This window comes from Aquarana catesbeiana, linkage group LG09 (genome assembly GCF_042186555.1).
Source record: "Aquarana catesbeiana isolate 2022-GZ linkage group LG09, ASM4218655v1, whole genome shotgun sequence".
In the NCBI taxonomy this organism is placed as follows: domain Eukaryota; kingdom Metazoa; phylum Chordata; class Amphibia; order Anura; family Ranidae; genus Aquarana; species Aquarana catesbeiana.
The window spans coordinates 307,486,634-307,506,633 of record NC_133332.1 but is presented as its reverse complement, the minus strand read 5'-3'; the positions used below and the strand labels follow the sequence as shown (position 1 = coordinate 307,506,633).

The 20,000-nt window shown below is 44.9% G+C and overlaps 1 protein-coding gene across 2 annotated transcripts in view; it reads left to right on the top strand.

The window, feature by feature from the left end:
- The window catches only part of CLCN5 (chloride voltage-gated channel 5), an 83,818-nt gene that overhangs the window by 10,983 nt on the left and 52,835 nt on the right, over nt 1-20,000 (top strand). Inside the window, exon 3 of one of the 2 annotated variants that reach the window (XM_073600582.1) lies at nt 8,621-8,776. In XM_073600582.1, the coding sequence (XP_073456683.1) occupies nt 8,632-8,776 (145 nt within the window). In that variant the 5' untranslated portion in view covers nt 8,621-8,631. Of the gene's footprint in view, nt 1-8,590; nt 8,777-20,000 lie in introns of both variants that reach the window. The other variant, XM_073600581.1, reaches the window with a different exon arrangement.

Genomic DNA, 20,000 nt, shown 5'->3' with positions numbered 1-20,000 from the left:
CACCACCGATCGCCGCGAGCCCTTGGCGGGGGCACGAGCGGCATCTTCTGAAGGACGTCATGTGACCTCTAGTCACAACAATGAGACCCCCACCCAGCCGTCATTCTGCTATAGGCTGGGCAGGAAGGTGTTAATGCGTAGAATGCATTAATATAAAAAAATGCTGCCTTTTTAGAACCACTTTAAAAAAAAAAAAAAAGAATGAAAATGACTTTTGGAATGACATAAATGTGTTTTTTTGTAAATGAGGTTTTGTTAATTGGGAAGAGAAATGAGTAACGCGGAGGAGTAATGTGATTCAGGATCACACGGTGTGAGTGATAACGTCTCGTGGCCCCCCCTGATTGGTGGACGGGGAGGACGATCTCTCTTCTTGTGAAGTTGTGTCAGCTTTTTTCTGATGAAGCAGGAAACATCTTTTCCTTCCTCTGGTCTTGTAACTTCTCCTCGGTAATAAGTGGAGAGCGATAGATTATTATTTCTGAAGAAAAAGAAGGAACTTTGGACAGTATAAGATGTACTAATGCATCCACCACAATGATCCTGTGCAGTCTTGTGGCGTTCGGGTCGCCATACAATTCCACTGTCATGTAGAAGGAAATCCGTGTTCTCCAGTAGAAACATTCAGACGTGTCGGATAATTAGACCTCAGTGTGCATTTACTGAGGTCAGCGGGCCTTCCCGGCAAGTTGCTGATGTGAAGAGATGCACGGCGTCCCCCCCCCCGAATGTTTTCATGTAAAGCCCAGAGTCTCTGTGAAGGGTCTCCTGTGGCTTTCCGTGCATCCCCAGTGCAGGCAGTCTCATTCATGTCAATAGGGCTTGTCATGTGACTTTGGAGACATAGGGGGTTGATTTACTAAAACTACAGCGTGCAAAATCCTGGGAGTTCAGCTGAACGCATTTCAGTCTGACTTGGGGGGGGCGATTTGATGGACATCAGTGCGGGTTCATGCACAGATGTCTATTCAAATCTCCCCCCGAAGACGCCGAAAGTAGTGCAGGAACTACTTTTGGAATCGGGGCAGCGTCGCACACATTCAGACGGTGCCATTGTCGGCAATTCGATCCGGTTTGTCGTGTCAAATTGAATGCCAAATTGTTCACTGTAGGCCATTCTTGACAATTGGATCCGATTTGTCGTGTCAAATCACATGCCAAATCGGCCCAATGTGAGCGTAGGCTAAAACCTACAAGCTGATTGTTTTTTTTTTTTATGCAGAGCTGCACCAGATTTTTCAGTTTCAGATTCTCCTGTTTTAGTAAATCAACCCCATAAAGTTGCATGACAAGTCGCAGTCCATGTATGCGTATTTGGAAGCCATTCCAATCCATGCCACTTAGAGGTTCCTGCACTGCTTTTATGTGACTTTCGTGAAACTGGAGTGCCATAGACTGCAATGTAAACTCTCAGAAGTAGCATGAAATTCGCATCTTGAGGTTATTAATGCAACAGCAACGCTCAGTCGTATCAAAGACGCACCCATCCAAAGTTGTAGTGTATGTGTCGCAATGTAAATCGCACAACTTTGGAGTGTGAGTGGAGCGTTGGTGGCTGCATGGACACAGCCACTGCTCCAATTTGGGTGCGGTGCCTGTCCCCGAGCGCAGACAGTGTGCGTTTGCAATGGGTATCAAATTGTCCATAAAGGCTGCTGCCCCCCAATTAACATCAATAGGACTGCCTCCACAGGGATGTACAGAACACCTGTGCATTCCCAATCTGGGCAAACACAACCCTTGAACAGGTGGACAGCTAAGTATGCCTGTGTGAATAAGGCCTATATCTAGGCTGTCTATGAAGGTTCATGTTTCTCCTGTTCTATTGGTTGAACTAGATGGACTTGTGTCTTTTTTTCATCCTAACTACTGTATGTAGCAATGGCCCCAACCCCTAGAGGCCTAATGGTGACCTCCAGAGTCAGGGAGAGCTGACCTCCGTCTTCGTAGAGTGGGTTACCGGGCATGGTGGGTGTGATGCAAGATGAAATGATGGGCGCCAGCCAATTTTTGAATGCGAATAAAGAGATTTATTGTCTCTTAACGAGAACTGTGGGAGAGCGGGTTAGGGCCAGGACACCCTTAGGTAAATGCAATAATAATTAGCAGACTCAGAGACACAATAGGCAGACAGCTATTGAACTAAATAGTAGGCATTCTGGAGGACCACCCGTCTATTAGGTACACCAACAGTGCCCTCAGATATCTGGAGTTCAAAGCCTCCAGCCGGATGCAACTTCTGTATTGGCAGGACCGCTGTCTCCTGTGGCAACTAAGCTTGTAACAGTTTCCAAAGATCTTCACACATAGATCTTAGCGAAACAGTACGTTTCTTCTCTTATCTCACAGTATCCCTCTGAAGGTCTTCACTCACTGAGCTCCCGGTCTTTAACTAGACTTCCAGATCCCAGCTGCCTGCTGGATCCCCTGAGCTCTTCCACAGCTAACCCGCTGTATACTCCTGAAGCGTCACCCCTGCTAACCCGCTAGATCCATAGCTTGGCACTTGCTGAAGCTTTCCCACTTCTTCACTGTCCAGGGCTGTTGAGAAGACTGCTCTGGTACTTCTTCAGGCTTCCTCAAAGTAGTCCCTGGTAATAAGGTGGATGGTCCCTTAGTGGTGGCTGCTTCCCCTTTACCTGGTTCACCCTCTGACTAGACCTCTGGAACTCAGTTGGACTCCAATCCTGCAGTCCCAAACTCTACGCTGTTTTTCCTGCTCCTGGATAGGCCCTAAGGCAGCCTAGCAGCCAGGTGTTAGACCTCAGGCTCCGGCCTAGAAGCCCGGGGAGGCTCAACACACGTCCACCCAGACAGCCGTCCAGGTGGCACAGAACAGCGATCACCTGACTTCACTCAAATAAATAGGCTCTCTCAGCAGGCCAAGGGGCCAAAGAAAACCCTGCCAATTGGCTGAGACACCCCATCCATTCCTAGACTGACCTTGCTATGCCCTTGTTAATCTAATGTCGCCAGCAACAGTGCCACCCAGTTACAGAAGAGAGAGGTGCATCAATTCCAGAGTTGGGGAGGAATAAGTGGATCTTCTAACAATTAGCCAGGTCACTTACCACCTGGCAAACTAAATTTGGTAGCCACCCTGTCTAAACACCAGGGTGCTACAACCATATATCCAGGTCATGGTATAAAGTTGTGCTCAAATGTTTGCATTCTCTTGGAGGTTTGGTAATATACGGTATGTACCATTTTAAAAGAAAACAACATGAGTGGGGATAGCATTGTTGTCACTATAGACCTTGTTGGCCTCGCTCCAAACATGGCGCTTATGGTTGTGACCATAAAGCTCTATTTTGTTCTCGTCACTCCAGATTACAGTGTGCCAGAAGCTTTGAGGCGTCTCAAGGTGTTGTGGCTCAGCATATTGTAGCCGGGCTTTTTTTTGGTGGCATTGGTGCAGTAAAGGCTTCTTACTGGCAACTCAACAATGCAGTTCATTTTTGTTCCTGTATTGAGCTCCTTGAAACAGCTACACCGTCTTTTTCCAGAGCAGCCAAGTCTGGCACCTGGGAGAACTTAGAGAGAGGATGCCATACCAACAAGGGACCTTCCAGGCAACAGACCATCGAAACCAAGGTAAGTATTTGTGCCTTTAGTTCCACTTTAAATTTCTGGAAGACCCTGTGGTTCTCTTCACATCAGCAACTTGCCAGAAGCACATAGTGACTCCTATAAATGCACATTGGGGTCTAATTATCTGGGAAGTGTGATTTTTGTTATTGAAGGTGGAGGACACACATTTCCATTTCACAAGGGTGGAACTGCTGGTGACAAAGCGCTGCGAGACTGCACAAGATTTTTTCTGAATAAGTCACCCTGGCTAAAATCAATTTCTTTGTTAACTTTATCACATCCAGTAACTAATGCAAAGGTAATGCTAATAAAGAAACCGTTTTGCATTCTGTTGTTAAAGTGAACTTGAACTCAAAGCGTGATGTTAAAGTGATTTATTTAGAAATGTAATTATGCCCATGCAGTACCTTTTTAAAAGATTTACCTTTTTGTCTGGAATTTCTCCTGGAAGATGGCAGTGCCTTAAACCTCATAGCTGTATATCTGCAGTGGGAGATCTAAGGCACTGCTGCATCTGACTTCTAGTCTCTGTTATGCTGCTCACTGTTCTCCTTGCTGGAGAGAAAACTGTATTTGAAGAGCTGCAGTGCAAGTATTTCCCTACTCCTGTGCCTTGAGCCTCAAAGCTGTATATTGGCAGTATGGGATCATCTAAGGCAGCCTTTTTCAACCAGGGTGCCTTGAGGTTTCTTCAGGGGTGCCTTGGCAGAATGCCTAAAAATTGCCCAAACTTTAATACAAGCTGGCGTGTAGATAAAGCTGCTATTTAGTTACACATAGCCACAGGTTTTCATTGGGCATCATTACAACCGTCTTGAGGGCACCTTAGCTGAGTGATGAGAAAAGAGAAACATTGGTAACTAGTAAGTTACCAGCGTTTCTCAACTCCAGTCCTCACGGGCACCCCAATAGATCATGTTTTCAGGCTTTCCATTATTTTGCACAGGTGATTTGTTCAGTTTCACTGCCTTAGTAATTACCACAGCCATTTCATCTAAGGGAAATCCTGAAAACATGACCTCTTGGGGAGCCTTGAGGACTGGAGTGGAGAAACACTGTACTAGTCAGTACCAGTTTGCAAAAGTGTATTTGCTTTGGAAGAATAAATTGACTCTAATGTTGGGTGTCCTACATGTGTGGATGCTGCTATACAAAACTATTAGCATAGATTTTACATTTTAGAATGGGTGCCTCGAGACCGTCCATCATTTTTAAAGGGTACCTTGACTAAGAAATGGTTGAGAAACACTGATCTAAGGCGCTTCTACCTCTGACTTCTAGTCTGTTATGCTGCACACTGTTCTCCTTGCTGGAGGGGAAGCTGTACCTGAGGAACTGCAGTGCAAGCACTTCCCTGCTTCTGTGCCTTAAGCCTCATAGCTGTATATCGTCAGTATGGGATCATCTAAGGCACCGCTACCTCTGATTTCTAGTCTCTACTGTGCTGCTCACTATTCTCCTTGCTGGAAAGAAAGTTGTACCTGAGGATCCGCAGTGCACGTACTTCCCTGCTCCTGTTCCTTAAACCTCATAGCTGTATATCGGCAGTATGGGTTTTTCTAAGGCAGTGTTTCTCAACCTTTTTTTTCAGTCAAGGCACCCTTTATAATTATGGACAATCCTGAGGCACCGCAATCTAGAATTAAAAAAAAACAAACTAATAGTTTTACATAATGCAGCAACATCCATGCATGTAGGACACCCAAAGTTAGAGGTGATCTCCCTCTGTTTTTCTCTCACTCAGTCGATGTGACCCCAGTGCTGACAGAGGGCAGGGGTGGGGCAAGCAAGGATGCTGTGCAGGCACTTGATGTCCTCCTTATGAATTGATTATGTCATTGGTTGTTAGGACAGTGGCAGCTGAAAGGTTGTAATGGTGCACAAAGAAAATCTGTGGCTTTGTGTAGATAAAAAGCAGGCTTGATCCACCCCACAATTTTGGTACATCTTTTAGACCTTTTGCCAAGGCACCCCTAAAGAACCTTGAAGGCACCTCAGGGTGCCTGAGCATCCTGGTTGAAAAAGGCTGATCTGAGGCACTCCTGCCTCTGACTGCTAGTCTTACCAGATTTGGTGATGTCAGTACTGTGCTGCTCACTGTTCTATCTGCTGGAGGGAAGCTGTAACTGACAAACTGCAGTGCAAGTATTCCCCTGCTCCTGTGTATCAAGTCTCATTGCTTTATGTCTGCAGTATGGGATCATCTAAGCAGTGTTTCTCAACACTTTTTCAGTCAACACAGCCTTTAAAAGTATGCACAATCTCAAGGCACCCCATTCTAAAATGTAAAACATGAAACTAATAATTTTACATAACGCAGCAACATCCACAAATGTAGGACACCCAACCTTAGAGGTGATCTACCTCAGCTTGCATAACATTTTGGGGAATTTTTTGGACATTTTGCCAAGGCACCCCTGAAGAAACTTGAAGGCACCTCAGGGTGCCTGGGCACCCTGGTTAAAAAAGACTGATCTCAGGCACTCCTGCCTCTGACTGCTAGTCTTGCCAGATTTGATGATGTTTCTACTATGCTGTTCACTGTTCCCTCTGCTGGAGGAGAAACTGTACCCTACAAACTGCAGTGGAAGTATTCCCCTGCGCCTTGAGCCTCATAGCTGTATATCAGCAGTATGGGATCATCTGAGGCACTGCTACTTCTGACCTCTAGTCTCTACTGTGCTGCTCTCTGCTCTCTTTGCTGGAGAGGAAGCTGTACCTGGGGAGCTGCAGTGCAACTATTTCCCTGCTCCTGTGCCTTGATCCTCAGCTGTATATCGGCAGTATGGGATCATCTAAGGCACTGCTACCTCTCTGTCTTCTAGTCTCTACTGTGCAGTTCTCCTTCCTGGTGGGGAAGCTGTATCTGAGAAACTGTAGTTAAACTATTTCACTGATCCTGTGCTTTGAGCCCCATAGCTGTAAATTGGCAGTATGGGATTATCTAAGGCAGCCTTTTTCAACCAGGGTGCCTTGAGGTTTATTCAGGGGTGCCTTGGCAAAATGTCTAAAAATTGACCAAAATTGTAAATGATCCAGTGGATGGACGAAGGCTGCCTTTTAGTTACACCAAGCCACAGGTTTTCATTGTGCACCATTACAACCTTCTAGCAATGGCACCATCAGTTGAAAAGGAGGATGTCAGTCGCCTGCATAGCATCCTTGTTTGACCCTCCCCTGCCCCTCTCCATCAACGCTTGGGTCACATTAGCTGACTGACGGAGAAAAACTGAGGGAGAAGAGAAACTTTGGAATACTAGTCAGTACCTCTTTGCAAAATGCATTTGCTATGGAAGAATAAATAACCTCCTAATGTTGGGTTTCCTACTTGTGTGGATGTTGCTGCATTATGTAAACCTTTTAGAATAGTTTTTAAAGGGGTTGTAAAGGTTTGTGTTTTTTTTAATCTTAATGCATCCTATGCATTAAGGTGAAGAAACACCTGGCAGTCACCGGCCCCCTAGGCCCCCCCCCCCCCCCCCCCCCGTTTTACTTACCTGTACCCCTTCATTCAGTCGGCGGGGACGCGCTGTCTCTCTCTCCACGGGCTCCTGGCTCTTGATTGGATAGATTGATAGCAGCGCAGCCATTGGCTCCCGCTGCAGTCAATCAAATACAATGACCAGGAGGCGGGGCTGAGTTCGGCATTCTGTGTCTATAGACGCAAATGCTGGACTCGGGAGCGAGCCCGCAAGGTAACCCCCTCAGGGAAGCGCTTCTCAGAGGGGGTTATCAGATGTGGGGAGGAGCTGCCAGGGGACCCCCAGAAGCTCTGTGCAAAACAAGCTGCACAGTGGAGGTAAGTATGACATGTTTGTTATTTAAAAAAAAAAAAGGCCTTTACAGTCACTTTAAATTTTTAGAATGGGGTGTCTCAAGACAGTCCATAATTTTTAAAGGGTACCTTGACTGAAAAAAAGGTTGAGAAACACTGATCTAAGGCACTGCTACATCTGACATATAGGGGGTTATTTACTAAAGGAAAATCCACTTTGCACTGCAAGTGCACTTGAAAGTAAAGTTGCTGTAAATCCGAGGGGGACATGCAAGGAAAATTAAACAGCATTTTAGCTTGCACGTGATTGGATTATAAAATCAGCAGAGCTTCCCCTTAGATTTAGAGCGACTCCACTTCCAAGTGTACTTGCAGTGCAAAGTGGATTTGCCTTCCGTAAATAACTCCCATAGTCTATTGTGCTGCTCTCTGTTCTCCTTGCTGGAGGGGAAGCTGTATCTGAGAAACTGCAATTCAACTATTTCCCTTCTTCTGTGCCTTGAGCCTCATAGCTGTATATTAGCAGTATGGGATCATCTAAGGCACTGCTACATCTGATGTCTAGTCTCTACTGTGCTGCTCTCTGGTCTCCTTGCTGGAGGGGAAGCTGTACCTGAGGAGCTGCAGTGCAAGGGTCTCCCTGCTCCTGTGCCTTGAGCCTCATAGCTGTATGTCTGCAGTATGAGATCATCTGCCTGTGACTGCCATATTTGAAGCGCGATTTTGAGCTATCACTGCTGTGTTGCTCGCTTTTCTCCTTGCTGGAGGGGAAGCTGTACCCGGGAGGGGGGGGGGGGAGGAAATAAAGCCCTGCTTTTACCAAGATGGCCAGCTCCTTGCAGACAAAAGACATGGTAAATCAGTAATGGAGAAAAGATCAGCTGAGGGGAAAGCACAGGGAATACCGGTGACTTGTCCTTCCCCCTTTTTTTTTTTTTTCTTTTATGGTTACGGCCTCCAGAATTCAATTCCTTTTTTTAAGAGCCAAGCTGTAAACATTCCACGCCTTCCTTCTATATCGGTGGCTTTATTATGCAAGTGTCAGTTACCTGTGTGCCTCTCGGAATGCTCTTCAGCAGGAAAAAAATGTTTATGACTACAAGTGGATTTTGTTCACCTGCAGGTGTGCATTAATATTTTTCTGTTCCTACCTTTTTTTTATAGCAAAAAAGTATTCACTCGTCTTTCTCGTCTTTTCTCTTCCTGGCTGTGCTTGTTTTGTAGATTGTCAGCTCTGTGGGTCTATATTTTAAGGTACGATTAGGATGGATAACAAAGGCTTCTCCCGAGCCAGCCTCAACAGTTTCCAGAGCAACACCAGCGATGAAGACCTGGTGGAGATTACAGAAGGATCCCTCGATTTTAACCTATCCGATGACGTCCCGCCGATCGATCGAGAGCTGTCTCAAGGTAAGGAATGCTACAGAATGTATAAGGTAATGGTAAACAATGTGTGCTTTTCTGGTGAAGGAACTCGGCTATCTAGTCCTTTTTCTGCTGCTTGCATCAGAGCTGAGAGCTCTTGAGAGGAGTACTGAGGCAGAGTGCTGTGATCAAGGAAACCTGTTCCTGAAACGCTGGACATTCTCTTGAATTTTTGAGGGTACTGTGATGTTTTCAGGAAGCTGTGTACAGACCCCCCCCCCCCCCCCCCCCCCAGGACTAAGCTCCGGGAAAGGAGTAAAACGAATTGGGGGCGTGGCCTGGTCGGAGTCCAGGCTGAGGTTGCCACTCCATTCATCGTAGTAGGACACCATAGATGTGTGACTTCCAGGGGGGGTCACCCTTCTTTCCTCGAACTCTTGGAGGAGCCAGGATGGGTTCCTTCCCCTGTCAGCACTCTAGCAGCAGCTGCGGACGCATTGTCTAAGGACCTCCTCCCTATCGAGCCTGAGCGGCACACACACTTTTTCTATGTCCAGAACCCTGCCAGCCCCTCCTACCAGCCAGCCTGCATTGCATGGAGCAGCACAGGGACCCAGCGATGATATCACTGAATCTAAAATAAAGTATGTAATGGGAAGGGCAAGGGTTTATTTGAAAATGTCATTAGCGTGTTGATGAGGGATAGAAAGGAACCGGGAAAGGAATATTTTAACATATTAAACCACAGTTTTTAGAACTTTAAAATTCTTTTTTTTTTGGTTGTTTTATGATTGACTATCATGGTCAGGAACCAAGCTGATGTGTTCCTGGTCATTACTTTAGACCACATGTGTGGCCAGGCCTTTTTATGTGGCCCTCGCACCTCCTGCAGCTGTGGCAATCCCCCCTCTTCTCTGCACCCACCTTGTCTTAGCAATCAGCAGCAGAGAGAAGGACAGAACTCCTCCGCCAGATCCTGCGTTTTCTGCATCCCTTCCTTTCTGCCTCCCCTGGGTCTCTGCAGTCAGCAGACTCTGGCATCTAATTCCAGCCCTCCTCTGGTCCTCCTCCAGACCCTGCATATTCTGCTTCCCAGCTCTGGCCGAAGCTTCTTCCCAGCAGAAGCACAAGGTAAGGGGAGTGCATTGTGATTTAAGGGAGACTGGGAGACTCTTGACATCTGATGTAAAGGGAAGTGAGGTGCTCCGGACATCTAGATACAACTGGCCCTTTGACGGCAACCATAATGCTGATTCGGCCCGCAGTGAAATTGAGTTTGACACCCCTGCTTTAGACTATCAGCTGTCAATGACTGCGTGGTCTCAGAACAAGGCTTGTGCACAGGTGCCTGCTCCTAGTTCTACAGTGAAATACAGATCAATATTCTTTTTGCACTGGGTGATGTACTTGTGATTGTTAATCTACAGATTGTGGCCAGGAATGGGTTAACCACTTCCCGCCTGTAGGACGTCATATGATGTCCATACTTCGAGTGGAGATATCTGATTGATGGATGCAGCTGCAGGCATCATCCAGACAGGGCCGGACTGGCCTACCAGGATAGAGGGAAATTTCCCAGTAGGCCGCCTGCCCTGGGGCTGCTTTGCGGGGGGGATCCTGGGCAGGCGAGCTGAGGCAGAGGGGGAGCCGCCAGGGCTGGCCCTACCATGGATCCCACCGCTGGGTCCTCTGGGTGGGGGTGAAAGCTGCCGTATTGCACAGAGCAGGAAACTCCCGCTTACCCGGCGGCTGCTGTCATACGAAGTGCCGCCTCTTATGATGGACGTCACCCTGGTCCAATGTCGCCCTCCGGCTCTTCTCTGGCCTCTCCCATGCGATCGGGGTACTGGAGAATGAATCCGCCAGTGGCGGCGGTTTACCATAGAGCTGGCTGTGGACCAGAAGGTCCCTGACCATCTCTATGACCCTGGGAGGCCGAAGCGACGTCATGACATCACTTTCGGTTCTGGCAGATGTAAACACTGTCATTTTGCGGGTTCTGGGTAATTTTCTAGCAAAAAAATTATTTTTATATGTAGGAGAGAAAGGCCAGGATTGGCCTGGGTGGTAATTTTTGGTGATTATATTTTTTTTATTTGCTTTTTAATGCGTGTTGTTTTATTGTATTCTGTATAGCAATTGGTAGATAAGCCACTAGATATTTAAATATAATATATAATATATTCAAATATTTAGTTTGCATTTATTTTTAGACCAGACTGATGAGTAACTGAATAAATTTCCTGACATGTCACAATATACTACAATGGTATTATGAAAAGAAGCCCTTGAGCTCCAGGCAAGTGAATATACCAAGGCTGAGAGGTGCAATTTGAAAGAATATCAGTCTGCTGCAGGCAGGCGGAACCATTTCCTCAGTCTCTCTCTTCCCGCCAGTGATCAGATGGGCAAACATTTCTTACTTTTGTAGCCAGCCACAAGGTGGGAGGCTGCAGAAGGGGGCTGATCTGTCAAAAGTAAGTGGTGGCGGGCTGTGGTCGGCGGCACTTGGGTTGTCTGTGTGGATTGAAAGGAGCAAGTCTGGAGATGGGCTATGGGTTAGGGGCTGATCTGTCTCAAACGTTGGCGAACACGGCCTAAAACTGCTCAGACTCCAGGATTTACATGATTGTGCCATCTCTGAGCTGGCATATCAAGTAGATGTGACCATGGATGACGATGGAACAGAGATGGTGCCCTCTTTCTGGAGAGAAAAGCAGATGAGGGCATTCTCGGTTGGGAGTACTATGATCTCTGTGAGAGGTAATAGATACCTGGCAGTCATAGACTGGCACATTACTTGACCTGCATGTACTTCATATGAAAACTATATCTGGTGCTAGTTGTGCTTTTATAATTCTTGAGATCAGATATCTGCCAGATAAGGAGTGAACTGTATAAAGGCAAACAAGCTTGTCGGCTGCTCCAAAGCCCAGTATTCCGGGTTATCGTCTTGGCTAGCCGGGTGCCAAAAACTATCACAGGTCCAAGAAAAATGAGTCGGAAGCACACCATAAAATCCTTTGCAAGGAAAACTTTATTGTTCCAGACAAAGAAAAAAAGGGCCTCCTCCTTTTTTTAAAGGCCCTAAGCCCAATGTTGGGTGACACTCATCAAATGTGGAGGTTCTAGGCCTTGCTTTGTGTTGCTTGTCCGGAACAATAAAGATTCAAGGATCTTAGAGCGTCAGTCAGCTTTTTAAATTTTTTTTTCTTGGATCAAAGGCAGAGATTCTCAACCAGGGTTCCTTGACAGGTCCCCTGGGGTTCTGCCATGATCTACACATCAATCGCAGGCAGCTGATGGGTTGGTCGCATCCCCTCTGCTGACACATGCAGAGCTACGCAGGCAAACAGCTGTGATCATGCTAGGGCCGTCCTCCCCTCCTGTCCATCCTCCGTGCTTGTATGTGGCATCAACTGGGATGGACAGGAGGGGAGGAAGGGCTGGTGGGGAACAGCGTGCCAGAAGAGGACTCATCACAGCTGCTTCCCTGCCATGTGCCCCTATCCCATGTAAAGTGCTCTGCTGTGTGCCCCATAATGTGCCCTTATCCTATGTAAGGTGCTCTGCTGTATGCCCCATAATGTGCCCTGATCCCATGTATAGTGCTCTGCTGTGTGCCCCATAATGTGCCCTGCTCCCATGTATAGTGCTCTGCTGTGTGCCCCATAATGTGCCCTGATTTCATGTATAGTGCTCTGCTGTATGCCCCATAATGTGCCCTTATCCTATGTAAGGTGCTCTGCTGTATGCCCCATAATGTGCCCTGATCCCATGTATAGTGCTCTGCTGTGTGCCCCATAATGTGCCCTGCTCCCATGTATAGTGCTCTGCTGTGTGCCCCATAATGTGCCCCGATTTCATGTATAGTGCTCTGCTGTATGCCCTATAATGTGCCCTAGTCCCATGTATAGTGCTCTGCTGTATGCCCCCTAATGTGCCCTGGTCCCATGTATAGTGCTCTGCTGTATGCCCCATAATGTGCCCTGATCCCATGTATAGTGCTGTATGCCCCATAATGTACCCTAATCCCATGTATAGTGCTCTGCTGTGTGCCCCATAATGTGCCCAGATCCCATGTATAGTGCTCTGCTGTGTGCCCCATAATGTACCCTAATCCCATGTATAGTGCTCTGCTGTGTGCCCCATAATGTACCCTAATCCCATGTATAGTGCTCTGCTGTGTGCCCCATAATGTGCCCAGATCCCATGTATAGTGCTCTGCTGTGTGCCCCATAATGTACCCTGATCCCATGTTCCCTTCACACTGGAGGTCCTCCCATCAACTGCTTATTCTAGAGCAGCATTTCCCAACCTATTTTAGTTGTGGCACCCATTAAAAGTATGCAAAATCTGGAGCCCCCCCACCCCGGTTCAAAATGTAAAAATGTGAATGTTGCTTATCCACTGGAATCCTAAGCCTGGGGCAATGCACACAACCACCTTGATGAAATTAACTTGACATCAGAGGTTCCTCCATCATACCTGATGTCCCTTCATCGCGCCAGGGGTTCCTGCCATCGCTCCAGGGGTTCCTGCCATCGCTCCAGGGGTTCCCAATCACACCAGAGTTTCTTTCATCACACCAGAGGCCCCCTATACATGAGATGCCTCCTATCACATCAGTCACCCTTATACATCAGTGGCCCCCCTATTCGTGAGTCCAATCCAGTCACAGCCCCCCATCACTGGGCTCCTCAATTACAATTTCCCTTCAGAGCCCCACGTTTTGGCTCCAGTTGTGCCTCTAGAGGGAATGGCGGTGCTGGGGGTCTGGAGCAGGCAGACTTCCTTCTTCTACTGGATGCTGCCTGCCCTGGAGTCATGCTTTGCCACTGGTGGCTGGTGAGCCATACACCATAACGATAGCAACTAATTACACCTTGGCCCTAGATCCCTGGTCCCCAACCTGCTGCCCGAGGGCCACATGTGGCCCTTTGGTATATGATGCACGGCCCTCAGACCTCAGCAGTCTCTAGTGGGAACATTAATTAGGGTCAAAGAATTGATCTCTACTAGCCTTATGTAACCTGGTCCCAGTTCCGTATTGTCTTCTGCAGCATATCCCCAACCATGAATGTATCCTGTCCTCATTCTCTGACCCTCATTTCTTCTATTAGGTCTGCAATTTCTGTCCGTACTCTCAAGCGTTATATACAGTATAGTGAACATTTATATGTGGCCCTTTGGTGATCTCTAGGGCCACATTTGAGAGCCCCTTTAGCTCATAAGTTGATAACTACTGCCCTAGGGCATCATTGGTTGTTATGATGCTGGCAGCCAGCGCCCTGCACCATGGCAACTCATGATGGCGATCCAGGGCAGACTGGGTCCTGTGCTCATGGCACCCCAGGGGAACCCAGACAGCACCCTGGTTGAGAAGGTCTAGATCAGCCCAGAGGCTGAACACAAGGCATTTTCTGATTGGACGAGGTGTAGATCGTGATGTCACCGTGCTGAACAAGTGACCCCATGTGGTTGATGGGCAGAGGGGAAGCAGCTTGGCACAGGACCTGGAAGATTGAGGCGATCGCCGACTACTACAGTGATTGTCAGCTTCCCTAGCAACTCCTCAGGTATGAGATATACAGACTTGCATTGTGCCAGGCTGTAACAATGTAACCAATAGAGATCATACCTGGAGTTCAGATTTACAGCAAATCTGTCTCCTTTTATTCTACATTAGGAAATTACAGGATTGCTGTGCATTAAACCTTCAGAAATCAGCCTTCACCACCTCCAGTGCTTTGTATTCACAGATGAACAGGACTTGTTAATAAATGACATATTCACATCAGGTCAGCGCGCTCCAACAGTGCCGGATCTCTCATCTCTGGCAGATTTAGCAGCCTTAAAGAAGTAATAAACTTTTCGTTTTTTTTATGTAACTTAACGCAGCATTTCTCAGCTTTTCTTTTTTTTTTTTTTTTTTGTTTCAATTTATTTAGCGCACCCTTTAGAAGTATGCAAAATGCCAAGGCACCCCCAGTCAAATGGGGGTTCCCTTTGTCACATCAGAGCCCTACATTCACACCAGAGTGCTGCCCCCCCCCCCACACACACACACACACACACACACACTTCACATTACAGTTTTAGGTCTTCACTTCCACTAGAGGTAAAAAAAAAAAAAAAAAAGGGAGGAAGCGCCCAATATGCAATGAAATGCAAGTCAAGAAGTACATTTTGAGGTTCTTTATTGAAAGTAGCAAAAAATGGTCAAGTCAACACGTTTCAGGGGGAAAAGACTCCCCCTTCCTCAGGGCTGCTGCTATTTGCTGGTGGTGAAACGGGGAAAGATTCAGATCTAGTGTGTCTGTGACACCAAATTTCGGAGAGATCTGGATGCGCTGTGTTTGCAGCGACAGCATCAAGCCCATAGCAAATAGCAGCAGCCCTGAGTAAGGGGGAGTCTTTTCCCCTGAAATTCGTTGGCTTGACCATTTGGTGCTACTTTCAATAAACAACCTGAAATTTACATCTCGACTTGCATTTTATTGGATATTGGGAGCTCCCTTCCTTTTTTTTTTTTTTTTTTTTTTTTTACTCTAATAGTACATGCAGGAACTCCCCAAGACGTTGGTCCTTTCCCCAAGACGTTGGTCCTTTCCCCAAGACGTTGGTCCTTTCCCCAAGACGTTGGTCCTTTCCCCAAGACGTTGGTCCTTTCCCCAAGACGTTGGTCCTCTCCCCAAGACGTTGGTCCTCTCCCCAAGACGTTGGTCCTCTCCCCAAGACGTTGGTCCTCTCCCCAAGACGTTGGTCCTCTCCCCAAGACGTTGGTCCTCTCCCCAAGACGTTGGTCCTCTCCCCAAGACGTTGGTCCTCTCCCCAAGACGTTGGTCCTCTCCCCAAGACGTTGGTCCTCTCCCCAAGACGTTGGTCCTCTCCCCAAGACGTTGGTCCTCTCCCCAAGACGTTGGTCCTCTCCCCAAGACGTTGGTCCTCTCCCAGACGTTGGTCCTCTCCCAGACGTTGACCATACAGCGCATTTGACCTCTCTTATCATAAGGTAATGAGGGTGAACTCCATTTGGTGAGTAGGGACCTTCACCTTTTTGTATGAATCGTTTGGGAGAACTATCAACATTTGTTCACTATTGTATGACATTTCTACAAAGAGCACGTTTATATTTGAATGAGGAGATCATCTAATTCATTACCACTGGACTATACTTGCACTTTTTTTATCTATTGATTGCTTGTTTTTTTTTTTTTCCCAATCATATTTATCTAGGTGGATGCAGCATCTTTTTCCCCACTGATTCCTACACTGAGAACCGAGAAATCAAACCCATCCATTCACTCGGTTCTCATGGCTCCCTGAGCAGAGAGCTGGTGACTGTCTGTCTCCGCTCCTCTGCTATTTGTCTAAGGATTAGTTCCTGTGACACCACTTTTCTCGTACCCAAAGGCAACAGCCCAGCCCCCCACCCCCACCCCAAAAGAAAAGGGATCACCACCTTCTTCCGGTGTAGTGGGGGCAGAAAGCATCAGAATAGAACTCCTCCAATCTGCCCACACCATCACCCAACCATTGCTCCGACTGAGTCAGTAGAGCACCATCTCCACCCCTACAGAAGTTCACTTCTTCCATATCGGTCTTCAGTCTTCCCCCCACCCATTTTACAACAGAGTCCTCTGCTGGCCCGTCTGCACCATGGAAATTCATGATCATGTTAAAAAAATATGGGATGCAGTGCAGCACCCCTGACAAGTCCAGAAGGCACCCTAGAATCGATTAGTTGAATGATTTTATTGTTTCGAATAATCGGTTAATAACCTTAAAAAAAAAAAAAAAGTGTGGTGTTTAATTTAGTTAATATGTAAAGTTTTTAAAAAGGAAATGTATTCTTAAAGCAGAGTTCCACACAAAAAGGGAACTTCCGCTTTTCGGAACCCTCCCCCCCTCCGGTGTCACATTTGGCACCTTTCAGGGGGGAGGGGGGTGCAGATACCTGTCTAAGACAGGTATTTGCACCCACTTCCGGCATAGACTCCCATGGGAGTCTATGCCTCTTCCCGTCCCCACCGCGCTGTCTGCTGGGAACACACAGCTCCCAGGAGAGAGCGGGGACCACTAGGGACGCGCAGTGCGACTCGCGCATGCGCAGTAGGGAACCGGGAAGTGAAGCCGCAACGCTTCACTTCCTGATCCCCTCACCTAGGATGGCGGCGGCAGCTGCCGAGAACCGAGCGGGTTCTCGGCGTCCCCTGCCGACATCGCTGGACCCTGGGACAGGTAAGTGGCCATGTATTAAAAGTCAGCAGTTGCAGTATTTGTAGCTGCTGGCTTTTAATATTTTTTTTTTTTTTTGGCGGTGTGGGTGGACCCACGCTTTAAATATCTCTATGCAGTGGTAAATATAAATAACCAACTATATGGTTAGGGAGCAAAAGATCTAATCCACTCTGAGAATAACAGACAGAAGAGATATACTGTATATACTATTAGAGGTGATATACTGTATATACTATTAGAAGAGATATACTGTATATACTATTAGAGGTGATATACTGTATATACTATTAGAAGAGATATACTGTATATACTATTAGAAGAGATATACTGTATATATTAGAGGAGAGATATATTGTGCTTACTATTAGAGGGGATATGCTGTATATACTATTAGAGGAGAGATATACTGTATACACTATTAGAGGAGATATACTGTATATACTATTAGAGGATATATATACTATTAGAAGAGATATATACTGTGTATACTATTAAGAGGAGAGATATACTGTATATACTATTAGAGGGAGATACACTGTATATACTATTAGAGGAGAGATATACTGTATATACTATTAGAGGAAAATACACTGTATATACTATTAGAGGAGAGATATACTGTATATACTATTAGAGGAAAATACACTGTATATACTATTAGAGGAGAGATATACTGTATATACTATTAGAGGAAAATACACTGTATATACTATTAGAGGAGAGATATACTGTATATACTATTAGAGGAGAGATATACTGTATATACTATTAGAGGAGAGATATACTGTATATACTATTAGAGGAGAGATATACTGTATACACTATTAGAGGAGATATACTGTATATACTATTAGAGGATATATATACTATTAGAAGAGATATATACTGTGTATACTATTAGGAGGAGAGATATACTGTATATACTATTAAAAGGAAAGATATACTGTATATACTATTAAAAGGAAAGATATACTGTATATACTATTAGAGGAGAGATATACTGTATATACTATTAGAGGAGAGATATACTGTATATACTATTAGAGGAGAGATGTACTGTATATACTATTAGAGGAGATATATACTGTATATACTATTAGAGGGAGATACACTGTATATACTATTAGAGGAGAGATATACTGTATACACTATTAGAGGAGATATACTGTATATACTATTAGAGGATATATATACTATTAGAAGAGATATATACTGTGTATACTATTAAGAGGAGAGATATACTGTATATACTATTAAAAGGAAAGATATACTGTATATACTATTAGAGGAGAGATATACTGTATATACTATTAAGAGGAGAGATATACTGTATATACTATTAAGAGGAGAGATATACTGTATATACTATTAGAGGAGATATATACTGTATATACTATTAGAGGGAGATACACTGTATATACTATTAGAGGAGAGATATACTGTATACACTATTAGAGGAGATATACTGTATATACTATTAGAGGATATATATACTATTAGAAGAGATATATACTGTGTATACTATTAAGAGGAGAGATATACTGTATATACTATTAAAAGGAAAGATATACTGTATATACTATTAGAGGAGAGATATACTGTATATACTATTAGAGGAGAGATATACTGTATATACTATTAGAGGAGAGATATACTGTATATACTATTAGAGGGAGATACACTGTATATACTATTAGAGGAGATATACTGTATATACTATTATAGGAGATATACTGTTAGAGGAGATATACTGTATATACTATTAGAGGAGATATACTGTTAGAGGAGATATACTGTATATACTATTATAGGAGATATACTGTTAGAGGAGATATACTGTATATACTATTAAAGGGTGAATCTGGTAAATATCAGACTCAGAGATCACATTTTTTTATTAAAAAAAAAAAAAAAACAATGTCTTCCTTCAAAAAATGTCATTTTAAGAACATTCGTTCGATTTTCTAATCGTTAGTGGGGTCAAATCGACGTTCATTTTCAACCACAGTGACGGGAAAATTTGAAAATAGAAAACTTCTTGGTCAAAGGAATTTTCAGACAGTGGATGTGGTTTTCATTCAGAAATGACATTCATTTTAAAAACAGAATGTTAAAAACAAGTAAAAATTTCAAACATTCTTTCTTTCAGCGAATGTACAAAGATTTTTTGTCGGAAAATTGATCGGTGTGGCCAGCACAAGGCTCGGTACACACCTATGCAATTTGCTTTCTGTTTCTGCCGTGCTTTTTGCTGTGCATTTTGATTTTTGCGCACGTGATTTTGCTGCGATTTGCATTTTTTTTGGCCAATTTGTTGTTGGGCAGATTAAAAAAAACAAAAATTGCTGCAAAAATGCAATTACATTAAATGCTTTTCTGCAGCTTCTCCATTGAAGTATATTGAACCAAAAAAGCACCGTTTTGGATTAAAAAAAAAAGTCCCTGACCCTTTCCGAATACACAGCAGCAGAAAAAAAAGCATAGATGTGAACGTGTCCCATAGGAGACCATGTAAATGAACTGAAGTGCGTTTCTGCAAAAAAAAACACATAGATGTGAACCAGGTCTAAGACGTTTAGTAACATAATGGGGTTAAAAAAAACTAAAATTAGCCCTTTTATAGTACAAAAAGAGCAAATAATCACTACTGTAAGGGGTTAATTTTTTTTTTACTGTGAAAGTAATATTTACAGTAGCGATTATTTGCTCTTTTTGTACTAATAAAGGGCTCATTTTAGTTTTTTTTTTTATTAACCCCATTATGTTACTGGCCGATTAATCGATTATGAAAATAGTAATCGATTCATTTCATAATCAATTAGTTGTCGATTAATTGATTAGTTGTTTCAGCCCTACTTAAACCTGGGTTCCCATTTAAAAAAAAAAATAAATAAATAAAAGTCAGCAGCTACAAATACTGCAGCTGCTGACTTTTAAGCGGACACTTACCTGTCCCAGGGTTCAGCGATGCGGAGGATCGAAGCCCCGCTCGTCCCCTCCCCCTCCGCGGCGCCGGCATTTTAAC